We start from the raw sequence: 19,835 nt of genomic DNA on the forward strand, positions 1-19,835 counted from the left end.
AATTTGTTATGTGAACTAACACATGTTATACCCGTTATTAAGTTTATCTATTATATATAAATATTAAAAAAAATTCAATGTTTGTTGTTTTAAAATAATTTCTAACATTTAATTACTGTGTTTAATAATTTCTAACATTTGATCTAATTTTAGGGGCACAATATAGCGTACTCCTTCTCTCCTTTATTCATTTTTAATTGATTCATTCTCAAAATAAGGTATTTGATAAATTGTGTAACAGTCAATGCTACAATTCTGTAGGGTTGAGAGGTGAATGAAAAAGAAATACATGAATGGATTTCAATCTATCTGCATGTGGTGACAGAGTGTTGTTTCACTGAGAAACCTGCACGTGAAGTTTTGTTCACTGACTTGAGTGAGAAAGAATAGGAATTTTGAGAAGCAACAATGTAATAATGAATATGAATGCTTCTACTTCACACTTGCTTTGATGGATGGCTAGTTGAGATGGAAATAACAAACAAGAATGCAGCAAGTGGAGGGGGCACATCATAGTCCTCCAAAATGCCTTTTAGCTTATGGCCTACCAACAAAAATAAGGAGGGAAAAAAATAACTTTACAATTATGTCAAACACAACTTGGCATTTGTTACAAAATATATTAGAACCAACACAAACCAATTGGCAGTGGTTATTATCCCAAACAGCCTCCAACCTAAAACCATAAATGCACAAGCACTTGGTTTAGCTCCCATGTGTGGCCAAAAGGAAGTGCAGAAATGCTGCCAGGAATTCATTCAAGGCACAACCTTAACATTGTCCTCTCACATTATGATGCAATTGCACCTTGATTCCAGCTTTGGGGGCTTCATACTATCTACTTTGTTAGGAAGCCCAACATTGTGTGTGAAAGACTCACCAATATTTTCATCATTCTCAGCCTTGCCAGAAGGGGTTTTGACATCAGTTTCCACCCTCCTCTGCTTGGTCTTGGTCTTCTGGGATTTTGAAGTGCGCTTGCTGACAGGGCGGCTGCGACTATTTCTATCAGAATTGAATTTTCCCAAAAAGGTCACAGTCGGTTCAGAACCCTCAAATGGGTCGGAACATTCCTTTTCCATTGCTAGTGTCGCAGCCTGATATGCAAGATCCTGCACAATGGAACTGCAAAAAAGGATTGTGTCTGTTGCCTCTTCAAGAGTCAAGCTCCTAGTATTGCCTGCACCTTGACACTCCACTGTAACTGTTGATCCCTCTGGCATAAAGCATTAAAGAACTATTATATATTGAACAAATACTTCTCCAAAGAAAGTTTCATCTGATAGAATATATTGCAGGCACCATTTACACAGAGAGGAAGAATCTTAAGCGATAGAAAACTAAATAGGCCTTTTTTGCTCCATGAATTTCAGTTAAGGTTCCCCCCAACAATGAAAACATAAATTCAGCTACGTTGCCGGTGAATCCTCAGTAAAATGACCCTAAATTAAAATTGCATGCTGTTTTAAAAAGGTAGCCAGAAAGACCACAGAAAGTCTTACTCTTGACCGAGAAGTTGGAAACTAGGCTAATAAACTGCCTGTAAAGTGCCCAGAACACATGAATGAGTATCAGAATACAAAGTCTAAAAATTACATCACTGAGTTTACATTGCACAGCATGAATCAACATTTCCAAAAATCATGACTATCTGACATTAGATTGTTATTCTGCACATTTTAACATATCTCAGAAAATTGCGCAAAATTTATGCAATGTATGGCGTACTCATAAACAAGTCCATCTCTGAGAGAAGCATGAGAAGTTATTATTCGGTTGTTATCAGTAAATGTAATAATATCTTTCATTTGAAATTTTAACACAGTAGATATCATACCAAAGCCATGGGACTCGGAGACATTGACCTCTGAAACAGAAGCGGGACAAGAATCACTGGAAGGATTTTGAGCTGAAGGTTCCCTAAAGTCATCAAGGGCCCTCTTTGACAGGTCATCATTAACCATGTCAACCATATTGTCACAACAGTTTTCTCCTTCTATTTCTGCTTCTGTAATAGGGGGACAGTTGGTTGTGACCAAAGCGTCCAATTCATTAACATCAGAATTCTGCACATCATGTTTCTCTTGACTGGATAATTCTGGAGTCTTAGCTGATGTTTCTGTGTCTGAGTCACCCTTGGCATTATTTGGACGATCATCAACATTTTCGTGTGGCACACTATCCCCGTGATTTGGAATTGATGTGACTAGTTCATCAGACTGGACAACAGTAGCCTGACTTGATAATTCTGAGCTGCAAGCATTATTCAACCTAGTACTATCATCACATTCAACTTCATCTTCCTCAACAACTAAATCAATGGAAGAAGCATCAATTATCTCCGACATCGTGTTTCCCAAAGCTGGCATTTCTTGAAAAAGTTGAGATACCTCCTCCACAAAGCCATATTCTGTACTGCCTGTCTCTTGAGTTGCAAGACCTAACTCATGGCGAGAATGGTTTGAAGTTCCAGAAAAGGATGAAGCAGTGCTTAGAGGCTTGATCCTCAAGTCATATCCATAGTCCACATCCAGCTTCCTGGCACTCAACTGCCTTTGCACACGAAACTCCGTTTGCCTAGTTGAGCCAAGATCAATTGATGATGAGGCAGAATAACTACCAGGTCTTGTTGTGCTTCTAAAACTGCTTACACTGTCTCTAGCAAGAGACAAATCATCGTAAGATAAGGTTGTGGCAGTAAAACTCCTGCTCTGAACTACAGGCCCTTTATTGCTGTTAGTCCTTTTCAGCAATAGAGAAATGCCAGTGCCTTCTGTGGGGCCCACATTCAAATTAGGGCGATCACTTGAGTGATGCTTATCCCCAAATTCATAATTAGGCTTATTGTAATCAACTCCTGATTGGTTAATCTCTAGCTGGTTGCCAGATGTCTGTCTGCCTCCCTCCCCCAAAGAATTTTGTGAGTGATCCTGCTTTAGTTCACTGCAAGAAGTTTGACTTTCCTCAGCATCCTGCTCACCGTAGGGAAACCTTAAGTTGCCCACGTTAGTCTCTTCATGCAGTTCCAATTGGTTTGCTTCAGATAATGATTTTTCTTCTTGAGGAATGTTGGCTTCAATCAATGGAGGGTCTTCAGATACTGTCAAAGGTGTCTCAGGGAAGATGACTCGCAACAATGAGGTTTTCCTGCTGCATTCTGGACACAGCCCAATATTCTTCTCAGCATGATTAGTGACCTCATAACGACAACCACAATAAGAACAGCGAGCAGAATTTTCAAAACTATCAGCGTCCGAAACACCACCTCTAACTGGTGAAATTTCTGAACTTTCATTAACTCTAGTGTCAATGTGAATGTGGGATATAGAATCCGCAAATCCAATTCGAACTAAAACATTCTTTGGGTCTGTGGTTTCATTTTGCAGAACACGTACTGATTCCCTTTTAATCTCTTGCTCAATCTTTGCATTTAATGCATCAACCTTATCAAAGACAAACACTTCATGCATATCAGGATATAGTATCTTATCAGCTTCACTTGTCATATCATCTTGATTATGTTCACTTCCTTCAGTGTCCAGTGCAAAGGTTGTACCTTGATCAGAGCTTGCATTGCTGCTTGTTGTTGTAACAGATGAATTCCTGGATACAAGGGAACGATGTGCAGAATTTGCTTTTCCAGCATAAAAGGTTGTGCTTGGAACACTGTATAGAAGTGGCCTGAACATGTTCTGAGGAGTTTTTCTATCCTGCATAGCATTTTAATGGTAACAAACAAAAGTTAGTATTTTTATTAAATTTGACTATTAATCATGGCAATAGATAATTAGGTGAGTTGTGCAAATAAAAGACCCAATAGAAATCCAGATTTCCGTTCTTAATGTTCACCAAGTTTTGACTTCTTTGCAACAAAGATCAGCAGAGGTTTTAAAGTGTCAACCAACAGAAAAACCCTGATATAATGATTATGCTTGGTGCAAATATGTTATTCCGTATGCAGATCCTCAAACAAGAGAGAAGATAACTTAATAAGAAGCCATTACTTCGGAATACTTGTGTAATCAAATATAATTTAAAAATTTATGCAGATAGTACATGCATGCTCTAGAAATTAAGCATGGCAAGCACGGCCAAAAAAAGAAAATATTTTGAAGATTGGCAATCCCAAAAGAAAACTAAAACAGTCAACTTTCAATGTCGTAAACTGGTACACATCAGAAAAGCCGTATGAAAAGGAGACAGTGTGCTAGTGCATAGGAGGGTGGAGACAGAGGGTTGGCAGAAGCACGGGGAAAATGCTTTAAAAGGAACTAAATCTCAAATTTCATGAAAATTAAACACACTTCATGATTTCTGTCAACCAATGTTGTTAGATAGCAACACCATAATCACCATGGTTGAATGCATGGCGGACATTTTGCCAATAACCACAAGCAATTTGTTAAGGGAGACCAGCTATGGCATTGCCATGCCGCCATTGGCTGCAATGGCATGTTTGTATGGCGGAATTTTGGCCTTTTGCCACATTCCACCATCTTTGGCCATTTATAACACTGACAAACCAAGGAAGTTGTTTTAAGTGATGAGATGAAAAAATACCATTTGCCTGATAACTGAATCAAACGATCTTTTAGGAGCTGAACTTGGGGACACAATCCTGGCTGATTTCTTGGAGATGGTAGGATTTTTGTTGGTTGAAAGTGAAGCACCTCTTCTTGAACTTAATCTGTCTACACTACCCACTGTGATCGATTGCAGAGAGTCTAGATCGTCGTCACCAGATGATGCAATGGAACCTTTGCTGCGTGTGCTCAATTGGTCTCTGTCATGACTGTAAAAAGAGCTACTGCTCCTAGAAGCAGTTGGAGACATTGATTGCCTATTGAATTTGGAAGCAGAGTCCCTACCATTTCTGGATGCTGGAGATGAACCCCTCACATATGATGCTGGTCGATCAGCCAATGAAGTACGAAGATTGGGAGGAACTTCAGAAGAGAAGCCAGGAATATTGGTTTGCCAAGCCCTTATCTTTGGTGAAGCAGAGTTTCCACGATTTGTCTTCACAGGAGAAGTTCCCCTAACTCCTGATGAGACACCAGAACCACTGGAGCCAGTGCTTATCCTACGGGGAGTATAAGTGGAATGCTTGGAAGCAGGTGTTATGGGCTTACTTGGAGGTGGAGATGGTCTTCTGGAAGGAGTGGCATATCGCACACTTGGGGATGGACTGGAATTTGGCACTGATGAAGGTCTTCCCCTTGATTGCAATGTGTTAGCTGCTGATCGAGGGGATGGACTTAAGCGATTTGGACTTGCACTGCCCCTACTGCTTCTGTGACTTTTATCCATCTAAAACAGGAAGGCGTTGAACATATGATGAATGATCAGTATAAGCACAGCTACATTTTTTGAGATGAAAAAAAAAAAATTGGAGGAACTTTTCCCTTAAAGACATAACCATGCACGAATATAACAATATAAATGCATTCAAGCACACCGTAGAAGATCTTGATATGGAAATCGGTTTACTCTGAGGCCTTCCTCTGCTTCCAAAACTAGTCAGCGATGGCTCATCATCTAACGAAGGAAACAGTGGTGTGTCTGGGGGCGTTAATAACCTTTAAAATGAATGGTACAAACATGACATCAGTGAGGTAAATGGTAATGATCAGAAATAAACTGATTCAGAACAAAGTCTCAAGCTTTGTGATCAAGAAACTTGAATAGCTAACAGCATGAAATACACATAATTGGATACGGTCAGAATCAGAATTTTATATTTTGAGCACATTAAACAAATGCAATCTAGTAGTAAAGTTAGAACATGAAAAATGACCCACCAGTCGTAATCATTCTTGTCACCATCATTAAGCAGCTCGCTGCTCTCTCCTCGGCCAGGAATGGAGATTGCAAGATTGACATCAGAAATATGTTTCAACTTTGTAGCTGTATAATAACACCCCAGAAAAAAAAATGCATGAATGTTAGCCAAAAGCAGCAACCAAAAATAGGAACATTCTCTTCGTATGATGTAAGTAAAGAAAATTACAGAATGAGTCCTCCAAATCATCTGTCAACTGAAGCAAAAAGCTCTCCTTCTCTCTGGATTGCATTTCATTGAACAAAGTAAGATCCTCATCCTTCTCCCGGATGAGCAATCCACTCTCAAGACTGCGCCCACGCTTGTGACCATCTGCTCTTGGCTCTCTCCCAGGAGAGAATCTCAATGCTGGAGAAGGTGGCATCTCCACTACCAAATACAGTGTCACCCCAAGCTCTCCACACAAGCCAAAACAATAAACCTTCTACACCCCATCGAGCAACCCATAATTAAACTCAAGCCTACAACAAATTTAAGCACCAACCATCAATTCAGCCAGAAAAGAATTACCCACTTACTATATTCTCTTGGTTCATTAGATTAAATGAGTAGCACCCCTAAATACCCAATACACATTGCCATCAGAGTCAATCCGAATGAAAGCAAATTGGGCACATTAAAATAGTGACTCGTGGTGGCAACAACTGTGCCATTAAAATGCAATGCCTCCTCGGCATTCGTTCAATTCATATGCAGCAAATATCCAAAACCAAATTGACCCAGAAACCCTAAAACATTTCCCAGTTACAGATCCCAATTATGGGGTTGAGAGTTAAAAAGGAACCTAATTGAAACTCAAAATTCAAGCTTGGGACCCACCAAGCCGCCATTGAAGTTGAAAGCAAAGTAGTAAAATTGAGCACTGTAATGAGTAACAGTAGTAGCAGCAGTTGAGCTTGACTTACCAAATTTCCAAGCCAAAATTGCTTGCAAAGAGTGTGGAATGTGGAAGAATGCGCTTAAGATCCCAAGTTCGAAGATAAAACAGAGCTTAAATGTCAATTACAATGCGAAGAATGTTGTTTTAGACACTCGGATCTATAGCCTTCATGGCCATGTCCAAGCGACCAAAGTACAGATCGAAAACTAGGATGATCCAACGGTTACAACAAAAGCAATCAAAGTGAAAATAAAAATAAAATTTTGATCCATTATTCTCTCCCCTGCCAAATTCTTTAACTCTTCCTATTAAAAAACACTCACAATTATAGAGTGGAAGAATAATACCCAAAAACCTTTGTTTTTGTTGTCCTTGGATTTCGCTGCTTCCCTCAACAGCAAGCATCCAAGTTCTTTCTCTACCCCTTTTCCTTTTCTTTTTAGTTTTCTTTAATCCTTATTCGTTATACAAAGATACTTCCCAAATCAACTTAGATACGTGACCAATATAAACCGTATAAATTTAGGAACTTAATCAAATACACACCATTTTTACTTAGGCAACTAAACGTATGTAATTATATAGGTTACCGTTGCTAACTGCTATAATCATTATTTTGAAAGTTTCATCATGATTTTTTTATTTTCTAACAATTGTTTGGGGCAAAATGACGCATAGATCAAAATATGACGGTGATCACAGCGTTATGATCAATTTGTTATTTTTTTCACCCACATATAATAGTCGAACAATCAAGTTGGGAGTGATTTGGAGAAGAAATAGGATCATAGGGAAATAGTCAAAAAGCACATACTATGTTTTTTTGAGTCGGTTAAAATGCCTGGATTTCGGTATAAAAGTTAGTTAACTAGTTCGAACATTCTCTGTTTGCATACTTAGAATTTGGTAGGAAAGTTTATAAAACAGTTGAAATACGATGTTATTGTGCCATAAAAAACTATACTTACAATTAATATTAACGAGCCAACATTCGTTAGTTGTAATACCAATTAAACAACGAAAGATAGTAAAACAAAAACTATAGACTATAATAATATGAAGTCATAATTTGGCAATATATAATATTACTGAACTTACCATACTTGTTGACTCAAGATAAAATAATATCTGAGGAACATATATAAAAAAACACGTCTTTTATATTTTATTTTGGATGGTACAATATTAAATGTGAGCCGAAACAAACTAAACTAACCAATCATTACATGCATGGTTTTTTTAGTCTAAGCATATAATTTAATTTTCCAGCTACAATATTGATATGGAGAAGTAATACAATTTATGGTATTATGCACTCATTACCATACAGTTTTGATCAGCGAAAAATATGAAATAAAAATAAAGTTACTTTTCGTATAAACTAACATTGATCCATACAGGTTATAAAAAAATTAAAAATTTAAATAAAATGATCTATTAAAAAAGAAATAGAACTTTTTTAATCTAAAATAAACTTATGTTAAGCATTATTGAACTTTAATATTTTAGTTATGTTGGCATTCCTAAAATTCAATAATAGTTATCACATCACATAAAAAAATTATTAAAAAAAACTAAAATAAAACTATGAGAATCATCCATGATTAAAAACAAACATCTTATCAAAATATAAACAAATAAAATTAGTTATGAAATATATATTAAACGATACAAAAAGAATCACTTATATTACTTGTATTATTCCCTATGAATAAAAGTCAATGATTAATTTATTCGTATAATAATTATTTCCGTAAAAAACTTTAAACACTCACAAATACGAATAACGTGTCATTTAAAACATTAATCATAATGAAATATTATCGATCTAAATTACTGTATGAAACTAATTAAGATGTATTTTTTATTACTTTGGAAAATATCATGCAATTTTTGTTGGTAAATTGTATGAAAATATCTTGATCTTGAAGTTGCTTTATATCTGGCTCAACAGTGACGTGTAGAAAGAAGCATTTCCTCACGTAGAGAGATAATGAAGGATGATATGTAGAGCAGATGAAAGGTATTGTTCATACACTTTTTTGTGTGTTTCGTGATATTCATTATTTGTTTGCTGAAAATGGGTAACAATTATGATTACAAGTAAGCTTAAGAGTAGTTTTTCAATGTGAATATTTGGATAAAGTGGATCTAAAGTTGGTTCCATAGGATTATCAAGTATTTATTATCAAGTATTTTTCAAAAGATCGAGTTATTTTAACAACATTTTTTAATCATTTTTTTTATAATAAAATACGTGTTATCATTTCATTCGTTTGTTTGAATTTATTTAAAAAAAAATTATTTGAAACGAACTAATCATAAGCTGTCACGTATGTATTGTAAAAAAATTGTTAAAAAAACTTTTTTCTTTTCAAAAACATCATCGAGTGTCTCTCTTCCTTTTACTCTATAATTAGTTTTTATAAAGTTCTTTTTTTTTTCTTCTTAGCAATATTACACCAATGTCACTAATTTAGTTTTCATAATAAAAGATGAATTTATCTCAAACTTCTTAAAAATACATGTTATAACTTATTTGTTTGTAGTTGCTGAAAAAAGTGTTTACTTTTGAAAATTTAAGTATTTAAAGTAGAATATGATATTGATATTATATTGGATTGAACATTTTTCTTGTATTTTATTTTGTTGGGACAATGTAAGAGGGTGAGTTACTAAAACTAATAAAAGATTATTTTCAAAGGACACTGTTTTTTTTTTAGAAATTAAAATAATAGAGTGGTAGGATGTGAAAAGTTGCATTAATGTTTGCTATATATTCCAAATCTAAAAATAAGATTTGGACCCTCTCCTTGACACAGTGGCTGCATACAAAAAATAAGATATTGAATTGATTAGGATGAAGTTTGGGACAAATTATCGGATTCTAAACTAAAATGGCTAAGAGATACAATTTAAATCTAAATGTTACAAAACAAATTAAAATAGTTAATAAATATATTTTAAATCTAATTTAACTTCTAAAATTCATAAAATAAAATTCATACTTATTTAATGTATTATCTTTTATATCAAAATATATACATTTTCAACATGTGACTAAATATTAATAGATAAACCAATAACAAATAAAATAATATATCTAATAAATAACAAATATTTTGATAATAAATGACATAATAACCCAATCAAACAAAAAATAATTAGTATAAACTTTAATATATAACTCTGGTTTTATTTTATAAAACAAATCTAAATTTAATTTAATCTCACGGAACTTTTAAAATAAAATTTGTAATCACTTTTATATATATTATTGAATTTGTCTCCTTTAGTCGATGTAAAAATTTTAACAAAAATCAATAAATGCTGCAATGACACATTTTGGCACGTTCAAAACACCAAAAATCTGAAAGTGGATAAAAAAAAAACATGCGTAAAAATGAAAACTATAAGAAACTGTATTAAATGTGTGGTGAATGTTACTCACTCTATTGTTTGGATTGGTATGGGTTGACGTATTACATAACTATGAGTGAGAATAGTTGTGGAATAATAACTTCAATTTAATATTCTGACTGTTATATATTTACCATTTAACTAATCTGGTTGGACAAGGAATATATAGGTTCTGAGTTATATTAGTGTGAGTCAAAAATCAAAATTATCGATTTTTTTTTCCAAAACAACAAGGACAATATCAAATCAAATAAAGTTACTTACAGAACATGTCCCAATTATCAATTCGGACATACCAATGTACCACTTCCAGCCAGACCACTGGTAAATTTAAGAACTATTATTAATCATGATATTTTTCACTTTTAATTTTAACTATTTTCCTATCAGAGGATAATTAATCGAAATTAATGAAGTTTGTCAATTAATCAAAATTAAAGCTCCACCAAAATATTTGAACTATCACAGTCAGTGGAATCATGATGGTGAGTTTGTCAAATAATGAAGTGACATGTCCTAATTATTATTTCAAGTTAAAATTTCTCCCAACTAAAATAATATTTATATAATAATATTTATATAATGCCTAAATGGTGTTAAACACGAAAACAGATGTAGCGGCAAAGTTGGAGAGTAGATAGATTTTTGTGGGACAACGTGGGATAAAGTTGGAAGAACAACATTGTTATCATTAACCAGACATATAGCTAGCTAGGTATGCACCCTAATTTCCTAACTCCAAGATTTTCCAATTATGCCATTCTATGATTCCTAGGTGATGTAGGAAACTCAAAAGGCTACATGCTAATTATTCAAGCGCTTTCGATTGGTTTAAAATTTAAATAATGATGAGGATAGATTTAATTTTTTGGAAAAGATATTTTAATAATGTAATATTTGAAATCTTTTTTAGTTAATAAATTTAATAAGTATTGCTTATTGTTTTATAATTTTTAAGTTTACAAATGCTTTATTGAATTTTTGAAGTAAAATAATCGATTTCGAGTTTTGTTTGGATTCAAGATAAAAGGAAATAATAATTGTTCATTGTTAAATGATTTATTTTGCCTGGTTATAAGTTGAATAATGATTTATAGATTATTAATATTCAATTAATAAATAAACATGTATTACGTTTAGTTTGTGAATTTGTTATTGATAAAATGACGTGTATATTTGATGTAGTAAAAAAATATGTTATTTAAATCATTATTAATTTCACATGATATTAAAAATGAACATAATGTTTTGAAAAATATTTTTTTACACTACATAAGGGTGGTTATATTAATTTTTCTTAATAATTGTTGATATTTTGATATTTGTATATATAAATTGGTTATAATTATTTATTTTGATATAGTTAGATTATATTTTATTATTAGTTCGGATAAGAACTCACTAAAAATTCTTTTATTTTATTTTTAGTTTATATGATTTTTCTTCGTTAATGATTAATGAAGGTTATGATATACTTAACTGAACTTTATCACACAGTTTTGGTCTTGTAGTATGAAATGTGCAGGATTAGGAAAGCCTGATTTGATTGGGTGATGTGCCACTACCTAAAACTCTAGTTCTTTGAAAATTGTTGTATGGTTGTTTACCTGTTAATTTAGAGGTTAAAAAAAGAAGTGGTTGATGCCCTTTGTGTGGTAATAATGTTGAATATTTCTCTCATTTGTTCTCTTCATTTTCTATTATTATACGATTGTGGGAATAGTCGAAGAAAGTTTTTCAAAACTTGCAATTTTCTTTGGATTTCGTTGTTTAGTTTGATAAATCTTCTTGTGGTCATTATTATTTAGATGGTTTGGAGGATGAGAAGTGATAATATATTTAAGGATCCAATCGTGTTTTCTAACGATATTTTTTCAAATCAAGGAGTTAATGGTTAGAAAAAAAAAATTAAGAAGCATGTCATTAATATTGTCTCTAATTTTTTTGTGTTGAAAATTTTCCAATGTTCAACTATGGTAGTTTTATTTATGGACATAATATGACAGGTTCAATCTATTAATTTTTTTATGGTGAACATTGATTGGACAATTAAGAGTTGTCCTAATTTGACTTCGTGTGATGATATTTTTAAAGTAAATCAAGGTGAATATGTGAATAGACTTTTAGACACAAACTTTTATTTATACTGACTTTATGTGAATCATTTATGTTTTATAACATGTTTTGAGGGAAAGTTTTAAGAGACTTTAGTTGAAAAGTTATTACTATTTAGTTTATAATAATATTTTTAATCAACAAATGGTTCACCATATTCTTAGAATGAGATGAAGTTGATGCTTGCATTTTTTATATGTATATGTAATTAAAAAATTTCTCATGTTTTTTTAAGGAAATGATTGTAGTAATAAGTTAGACACTTTATTTTTCATTTATATAAAACAATAAAGTAATTTAATGTTTTACCTCCATTTTTATATTTTTTTGTAATAAATATAATTTGTCCATGTATGATCAAGTATAAATTTTATCATAAATTTAGTATTGTCTTATGCTTTGTACTTTTTTAATGATTTTTTTGTGTGATAACAAATTATTGATAAACTTTAAAGTGTATAAATATTAAAAGTAAAAATTCAAAAAAATAAATTTTTTTCTTGTTTAATTTCAAGATTAAACACGCAAGAAATAAACATGTTTGTTTTATGAAAAAACATTTAAAAAATACACATTCAAAACCAGAGCTATTTTGTTATAATTTTAAACATACCATGCAAAAGAATTTTGATCATTCAATTTATTTTTTGCGTGAGCAATATATATACTTTAGAATGAATTGGATATTGCCACCGAAATTAGCATAACAGGCTTATTGATTTTTTTTTACAACTGTAAAAATTAAACATATTACTCAACCAAATATACTTTTGAATTTAATTTAGATATTGATAGCGAAATTTTATAAAAGAAACATGTTTTGATATATATAATTTTTTTATTCATTTGCTACTATTTTTTTTTTACTTTTTTTTTATTTTTCAAAAAATATAAAAATTTATTTTTTTATAATCATTTTACTTTTATACCCCATATTAAATGAATCAAAAAATGTGTCGTTTCATCCTTACTTATCTCAAAAATATGAAAAATGTGTATGGTACTCATAAAATTATAACTTTTTTTAAATGTATTGGAATTTCTTGTTATAAATTGAGTTTTAGTGTAATATCTAAATTTAAATATTGTAAACTTGTTGTACTTGTTTAAAGACTAAAATTTGCTGTTTCAGATGAATTCTGTATTTTTTTTTTCGAAATATCGTGACAAATATTTCAAATGTGGAAGATGCGACAAAACATATATAATAAATTAATGTAATCATACATCTAGCAAATGGGTGAACTTTCGAAAATTCAGTTTGTAAAAATTTCTTTATCGTAGGTCTGTGAAATATGCTTTTGGTGAATGTGATTAAGACTTTACATCTTTTCTCTCTTTGCCACAAAACCTATTATGGTAACTTAAATAGTCCGGTGCTATGATTAACTATTTGAAGAAATTGCTATGTTGCCAACCAATTTAATATATATATTAAATAACATAATTTAACAAGGTTAGTTAAATCCTTTATTATGGAGTAATTTAAACTTATGTATTTATATATCATAATTAATTTTAATAATTTCATATTATAATTATTATTTATGATATTGTATATATCATTTTATTATTATTAATTATAATGTTATTATTATAGGTTCAAAATAAGTATTATTTAAAATATAAGTGTACGATCCATATTAATTAAATAAATATAAACAGTATTATTTAAAAAGAAAAACTCATATAATAATCATTTACATTTATTATATATTTATAAAGATCCCAGACTTTTATAATAATTTGAGTGTTTGAAAATGAATTTTTTTCTTTGAATAACAAGAGATTCCATTTTAATCAATAATTGTTTTCAAGTCACAACTAAAATATTGTTACTTAGTAAAAACAGGAAGAGAAAAAGAAAAAAAAAACAATAATTTCTTAATGCAGGATTCATTTCTTTCTAAAAATACATTAATAAAATAGGTTAAAACACTTTTGAGATGCAAAACCACGTTTAATAGGTAACGAACATCAAACTAAGTAATAGTCAATAAAACAATACAAAACATGTTTTTCAATTTTACAATTGTAGCGCGGGGATTCCTAGTTGGGCTAGTTCAACATTACTAAACTTTCAAAGTAAAACATGGGAGTTGTGGAAAATATTTAGTACAAAAAAGAAAACCATGCCAGAAGAATTTCTATTGAAAAATGGTCATCGACGTTGACATAAGATAAAGCTCTTTTGCTTATGCACGAATGCAAATAAATGTAAATTTGACCTTTGTCGCATGGTTGCATCATAGATCTTCCAAAAGAAATATCTCTTTCAATTTGTCATCATTCCCTTCTTCTTATACGTTTCTATGTATGTGCTTCTCATAAAAAAACTGTGGACAATAGTTACACTGTGTTCACTTGGGGTGATAGGAAGTGATTGGAGGAGAGTGATTGAGTGAATTTGAGGATAATATTTTTTGTTGTTTATTTGAATGAATTTGAAGATAAATGAGAATGAATTTTGAAGTAAATTTTTTTAATTTGTCATATAAACTAAATCCTACACCAATTCTCACACACTTTATTTCAAAATTCACTTTCGTTTATCTCCAAATTCACTCAAATAAACAAAAAGAAAAAAATTGCCCTCAAATTCGCTCAATCACTCTTCCCCAATCACTCCCAAGTGAACACACCCTTAAAGTTCATTTAAAAAAGATGTTTAATGAAAAAAATAGAAAAAATATATAAAAAAATGGAAAATTCTATTTATATAATAGTATAACTATATTTATTTTAGTTTTTTTATTACTGCATCAAGGACCAAGTATGGGAAATGTTGAAACCTAAGTTCTTCTTCGTGAGAGAGAATCGCATCTATGAAACTATATACACAGTAGACAAATAGAAAACAAAATTAACATTTTAGTGAATTTAAATAGGTTTAATATTATCTTGAACTCAATATTTATTGAAATTATTCAATAAAATCTTTTAATTTATTTTGATGAATGTAATGCTTATATTTATTAAAAAGAATCTATATTTATTATGTTAAATTGAAGTTGGTACTATTTAAATAATAATAATAACGTGCTAATAATAACGTGGTAGCAGAAACAATACGTAAAAATGAAAGATTGATACGAAGTTGAATAACTCAATTACATTAACTTCAGTTATATTGCCACATTGTCATGCTGTAAATAATATGGTAATATAAATGACATATAATGCTAAAAGATCTATTTCAGATTGAATAATTCAATCAGATTATTATCCACTAAACAAGTTACTACCGATTTAATTAAAAAAAAATTAGAAGATTACTTACATAATTTGATAATATGAACAAAATGGTATTGAACGATTTAAATAACGCTTTTAATCAAATTCAACCCGAATCAGAGAAAAATTGCAAATGCGGATAGATTAATGCAGCGAAAAAAAAAACCTAAAAATCAAAACGGCGTCGTCGCGTTACCAAGGGGTTATTCACAGACAGACTCACTCGTACTGCTCTGGTTTGATTTGAGCGTGGAACTCAAATGTGGGGGCTTCTTCGAACTAGAACGTGTTTGCGATATTCAGAAGCCCTTCTTCTTCATCAACCATGGAAGAAGAAGGTGGGGTTCTGTTCTTTGTCCGCCGTTGACGGCCGTAATTGCCTCCTGGATCTGCCGGAGATCGAGAAGGTTCTGACGGATATCAAAGCTGACGACGTTAAGGTGATACCGGTTCCCAAGCACTGCGATTGGGCTGATTTCATGGTTCTCGCCACTGGCAGGTCCACCTGGCACGTCAGGAACATAGCCCAAGCCCTAATTTATAAGGCACCACACCCTCCTTCCTTCGTCCTTTTTGTCGCTATATTTTCATCATTGATTTTCGATTGAAACTCAAAAGTGGTTTTCATTTTTGTTTTTCTTCCGACTTATGTATATTTTTGTAATTAACCAGGCCAAACAGAAACAGAGAGGAGCTGAACGAATGATGCTACCGAGTGTAGAAGGGGAAGAGGGAGGAAAGTGGATAGTCATTGACTCTGGTATATCGTGCTTTTGTAATCATTTTTGTGTTCATTTTGTTGATTTTAGAAAATCCATCAGGGGTCGTTTGGATAATCTTCTTCAATAGATAGTTTTTTCGGTTAAAATTAATTTATACATACCCAAATTTGTAGAATTGTTCTTATATAATTTATCTATTTTTTTTTTATCCTTTACTTTGTGCAATAAGCTAATTTAACTTACTAATAAATTCATTTCTTCTCTCTCTCTCTCTCTTTTTTTTTTCCTGACCTAAAGTCATTTTGAAGAAATTTTGTCCAAACAGAATTCCAAGTCAAGAAATTTGTAGTAGTGATAATGGCTGATAACAGATACAATTCATGAATTAGCATCTTGACTGCATTTGCTAAATGTTCTGTTCTTTTAGGAATGTTAGGTATTCACAGGACTTTCCAATAATTAATATTTACGAAGGACTAGTTTACTATCTTTAATGGGGTCTTCTTTTTCAGAGACGTCTATTCCATCCACACGTTAGATGTTGTGTGATGTTATAAATTAGTAAACCAGTATGCAGATACTGGTTGAAACTCACATCAGAGAGCTACTGATGCAGTTTAAGTGGAGACTTATACTCTATCCTAGCTAATTGATTATGCTACTTATGTGACTAATTAATTACTAGTTCGTTAGTACTAGAAATTTGTTAAATTAAGTTGTTGGTTCCACAACATTATTGTCTTAGCATATGTTTCTCTGCGTGATATTCATTAAATCAAACAAGATAATGAGTTTAGTCTCAGCACGGTATCAGTTTCTACACTCTCCAACCTCTGATTTTCTTTCTTGCACTTATTCCAGTTTCTTCACTGGTAATTGGAGCCAGCGAATTTCCATTCTTGGGTGATTAGGGATGACAAGGTAAGACGGGTCGTGAGCCGGCCCACAACCTGCTGTAAAAAGGTGTGGGTAGGCTGGACATTTAAGCCCGTCAATCTGCATGGGGCAGTATAACCTGCAGCCCATGGGCCAAAGGGTCGGTGAGCCTGCCCCTCAACATGCATGAGCTGACTCTTTTATTGAAGAATTAACTGAATTTTGTCTGTTACAACTAATCTAACATTGTGGTTTAATTCTTTTTATTTACTTCGGGAGGCGTTGCAATTTAATGATTCTTTCATGTTAACTTTTCATTGCTCAGCGCATGCGGTCGCTTGACAAGGCTTCGGGGAAAAAAGTGCCTTGTTAGTTTTTAGGTTTAGTAGGTCTTTTCTCTGTCACTTTCCTTCTATCAATCTATTCTTTTTGGTTATGTATGATTTGCTAGACCGGTGAACATTGCTTTTTATGTTATAAAAACTTTCAATCATTTGGATTTATAGTTCTAACATGCCTTGCTTTCCCTTTTTGGTTCATTTTTTTTATGTTTAGGCAAAGTGATAGTTCATGCACTTGATGAAAAGGCCAGAGCTTACTACAATTTGGAGGGTCTTTGGACCCGAGGGACAATTCAAAATGAACCCGATGGGGTAAGTACGAGGCTAGCTTATATTGTTTTAACTTGTAAGATAGTTAGATATAGTTTGGGTTTGTTACAGGTTTACTATTTAATCAATTTTTGGTTTATAGCTTATATTTACACTGTCGTACCTACCAAATTTTTTATTGGTTAATAGTGTAGATAACAGCGCACCAAATAAAACTCAATTTGAAAACCGTTAAGTGGAATTCACTATTTCTTACTTCTGTGCTTGCCACCTTAACTTTCATACACTACTTGGATTTATATTATGATGGTATTGCCACACCAAATCCTCCTATGGATTAGGCGTTGTGATCGAGGCCAATTCATGTACCAGTTTGTGTCAAAAGTAGTTCAAAATGGTACCTTAAGTTATTCTTGGTGGAGGTCTTAGAGCAGGCATTTGATCGGTTTTTGGGGGCTCGCGTGAGTTATCTGATTAGGCTTATGTTAGTGTATATGGCTTGGTTCAACTGGGCTTGAGCAATTACATAGACATATGTCTTTATTATTATTATTATTATGATGATGATGATGATGATGATGAATATGTATTCTTGAGATAAATATTGTAGGAGGAATGATTCGAATGATCTCCATTTTTCTTTTTACTGATTGTAGGATTTACAAAAAGCTTTGGTGAAGGTTCGTCGAAAAAACAATTCGAAGAAACCTGCACAAAAGAATGCTTAATTGGTGTCTCAATGTAAACAACCTTTTAAAACTGAAGCTTCTGACTGCATCTGATGTAGACAATCTAGAAGTTTGTATACATATCATGGTTTTCTGATCTATTATTTTAGTTGTTTTGAATACTAATTTTGCTAGGGTTGTCTTGCTGCAATGACAAAGTTATAAAAGAGGTAAAATTGAAGCTGTCCGTCATCATGCACTCCACTTTTATTTTTGGTGAGTCATGACTCGTTACCGGAGCCTGGACTTTTACATCACCTACATAAATATGTGAATTAAAAAAACTGTTTACAAACAGAAAATATTATATATATATATATATATATATATATATATATATATATATATATATATATATATATATATATTAAACATACATCTCATTATCCTAGGTGACAAACATTACTTGAGTTGGAAAATGGCTAAAAAAATGAAATATTTTCAACTTAAAGTGATGACAACGGAGGAAAGTATATTTTTTAATATAGAAATCAACTTTAACTTTTTTTTAACAGTCAGATAATTCTCTTGAGAAATGGTTCTAACCTCTGAATTCTTTTTCTGTCGAAGTAAATTATTTTGAAAAAATTTCAGCTAATAGAAAATAATTTTAAATAAATTTTTCAAGAAATTCTATTTCTTAAATACTCTTTTTAATGTATATTAGGAACTTTGATGTCTTAAAATTTGTCAATATTTTCCTAAATTCTTTTAGATTTTTAATCTTTTACGATTTAAAATTAGAATTTACAGTTGTAAGTTTAACTGTACTTGCATTCGTAATAAATTTAAAATAATAATATATATATTTACTTATTGTATTTGCATAACTTTTTGTAACAATACATTATAAATTAATCAATGAAATAATGTATTATTTGAAGTCTTATGAGATAGCATGATATTATAAATTATAATAATTTATAAAAATAATCTGCTTCTAAGCATGGTTTGCCATTTCTCTCTTTCGATTAGTTTTATCCTTTTCCAATCGGCCTTGAGTCATTACAGTAAAACAATCCAATGTAGGGACTTCCTCTGACATGTTATTTTATTTTTCCAACTTTAGGTAATAGGTAATCGATCTTTCCTTAAAGCGAAGTGAGATTGTGCCAAAACAACATAAGCATGAACAAACCCTTTTCCTTAAATGCACAAAAAAGTGTTATGTGAACCCATTAAAAAAAGTGACACTGAGATGTTGAATGTATCGTGCTCTTCGTCATCATACTTACGAAATAGAAAACTTTTGACATTTTTGTTTCCAGGATCATACCCCAAACATCTCTTTGTGTTCCACATTTTGAAGACTATCATCAACGTGTCATTAACAATCTTGTTTGCTTAAACCCTTGAAGACATGTTATTGGATCACAACGCGGGAGATACTAATACCCAATACAAAAC

The 19,835-nt window shown here is 31.8% G+C and overlaps 2 protein-coding genes across 2 annotated transcripts; one reads left to right on the plus strand and one right to left on the minus strand.

Annotated features, from left to right (window-relative positions):
- Positions 1-411: 411 nt before the first annotated feature.
- LOC106756218 (microtubule-associated protein futsch) lies at positions 412-7,243 on the minus strand. Its single transcript, XM_014638539.2, has 7 exons — positions 6,748-7,243; positions 6,011-6,303; positions 5,802-5,907; positions 5,459-5,579; positions 4,561-5,310; positions 1,838-3,710; positions 412-1,216 (listed from the first exon to the last, which is right to left on the minus strand). The coding sequence occupies exons 2-7, from the start codon at positions 6,204-6,206 to the stop codon at positions 786-788; spliced, it is 3,477 nt and encodes a 1,158-aa protein (XP_014494025.1). The 5' UTR covers positions 6,207-6,303; positions 6,748-7,243; the 3' UTR covers positions 412-785.
- An 8,405-nt stretch (positions 7,244-15,648) lies between these two features.
- Positions 15,649-18,615, plus strand: LOC106754770 (protein Iojap-related, mitochondrial). The gene is made up of 4 exons (XM_014636837.2): positions 15,649-16,036; positions 16,164-16,251; positions 17,645-17,742; positions 18,357-18,615. Exons 1-4 carry the CDS (start codon positions 15,752-15,754, stop codon positions 18,426-18,428), a joined length of 543 nt encoding a protein of 180 aa, XP_014492323.1. The 5' UTR covers positions 15,649-15,751; the 3' UTR covers positions 18,429-18,615.
- Positions 18,616-19,835: the final 1,220 nt, after the last annotated feature.

The sequence above is a fragment of the Vigna radiata genome, chromosome 2 (genome assembly GCF_000741045.1).
Source record: "Vigna radiata var. radiata cultivar VC1973A chromosome 2, Vradiata_ver6, whole genome shotgun sequence".
NCBI lineage: Eukaryota > Viridiplantae > Streptophyta > Magnoliopsida > Fabales > Fabaceae > Vigna > Vigna radiata.

Excerpts from the sequence above, each read along its gene's own strand:
- LOC106754770 (XM_014636837.2), top strand. The coding sequence starts at position 15,752 with ATGTGGGGGCTTCTTCGAACTAGAACGTGTTTGCGATATTCAGAAGCC. Across the intron at positions 16,037-16,163 it reads CCCAAGCCCTAATTTATAAG|GCCAAACAGAAACAGAGAGG; the intron begins GCACCACACCCT and ends GTAATTAACCAG. Across the intron at positions 16,252-17,644 it reads GTGGATAGTCATTGACTCTG|GCAAAGTGATAGTTCATGCA; the intron begins GTATATCGTGCT and ends TTTTATGTTTAG.
- LOC106756218 (XM_014638539.2), bottom strand. The coding sequence starts at position 6,206 with ATGCCACCTTCTCCAGCATTGAGATTCTCTCCTGGGAGAGAGCCAAGA. Across the intron at positions 5,908-6,010 it reads TGATTTGGAGGACTCATTCT|CTACAAAGTTGAAACATATT; the intron begins GTAATTTTCTTT and ends GTTATTATACAG. Across the intron at positions 5,311-5,458 it reads CCATATCAAGATCTTCTACG|ATGGATAAAAGTCACAGAAG; the intron begins GTGTGCTTGAAT and ends TTCCTGTTTTAG.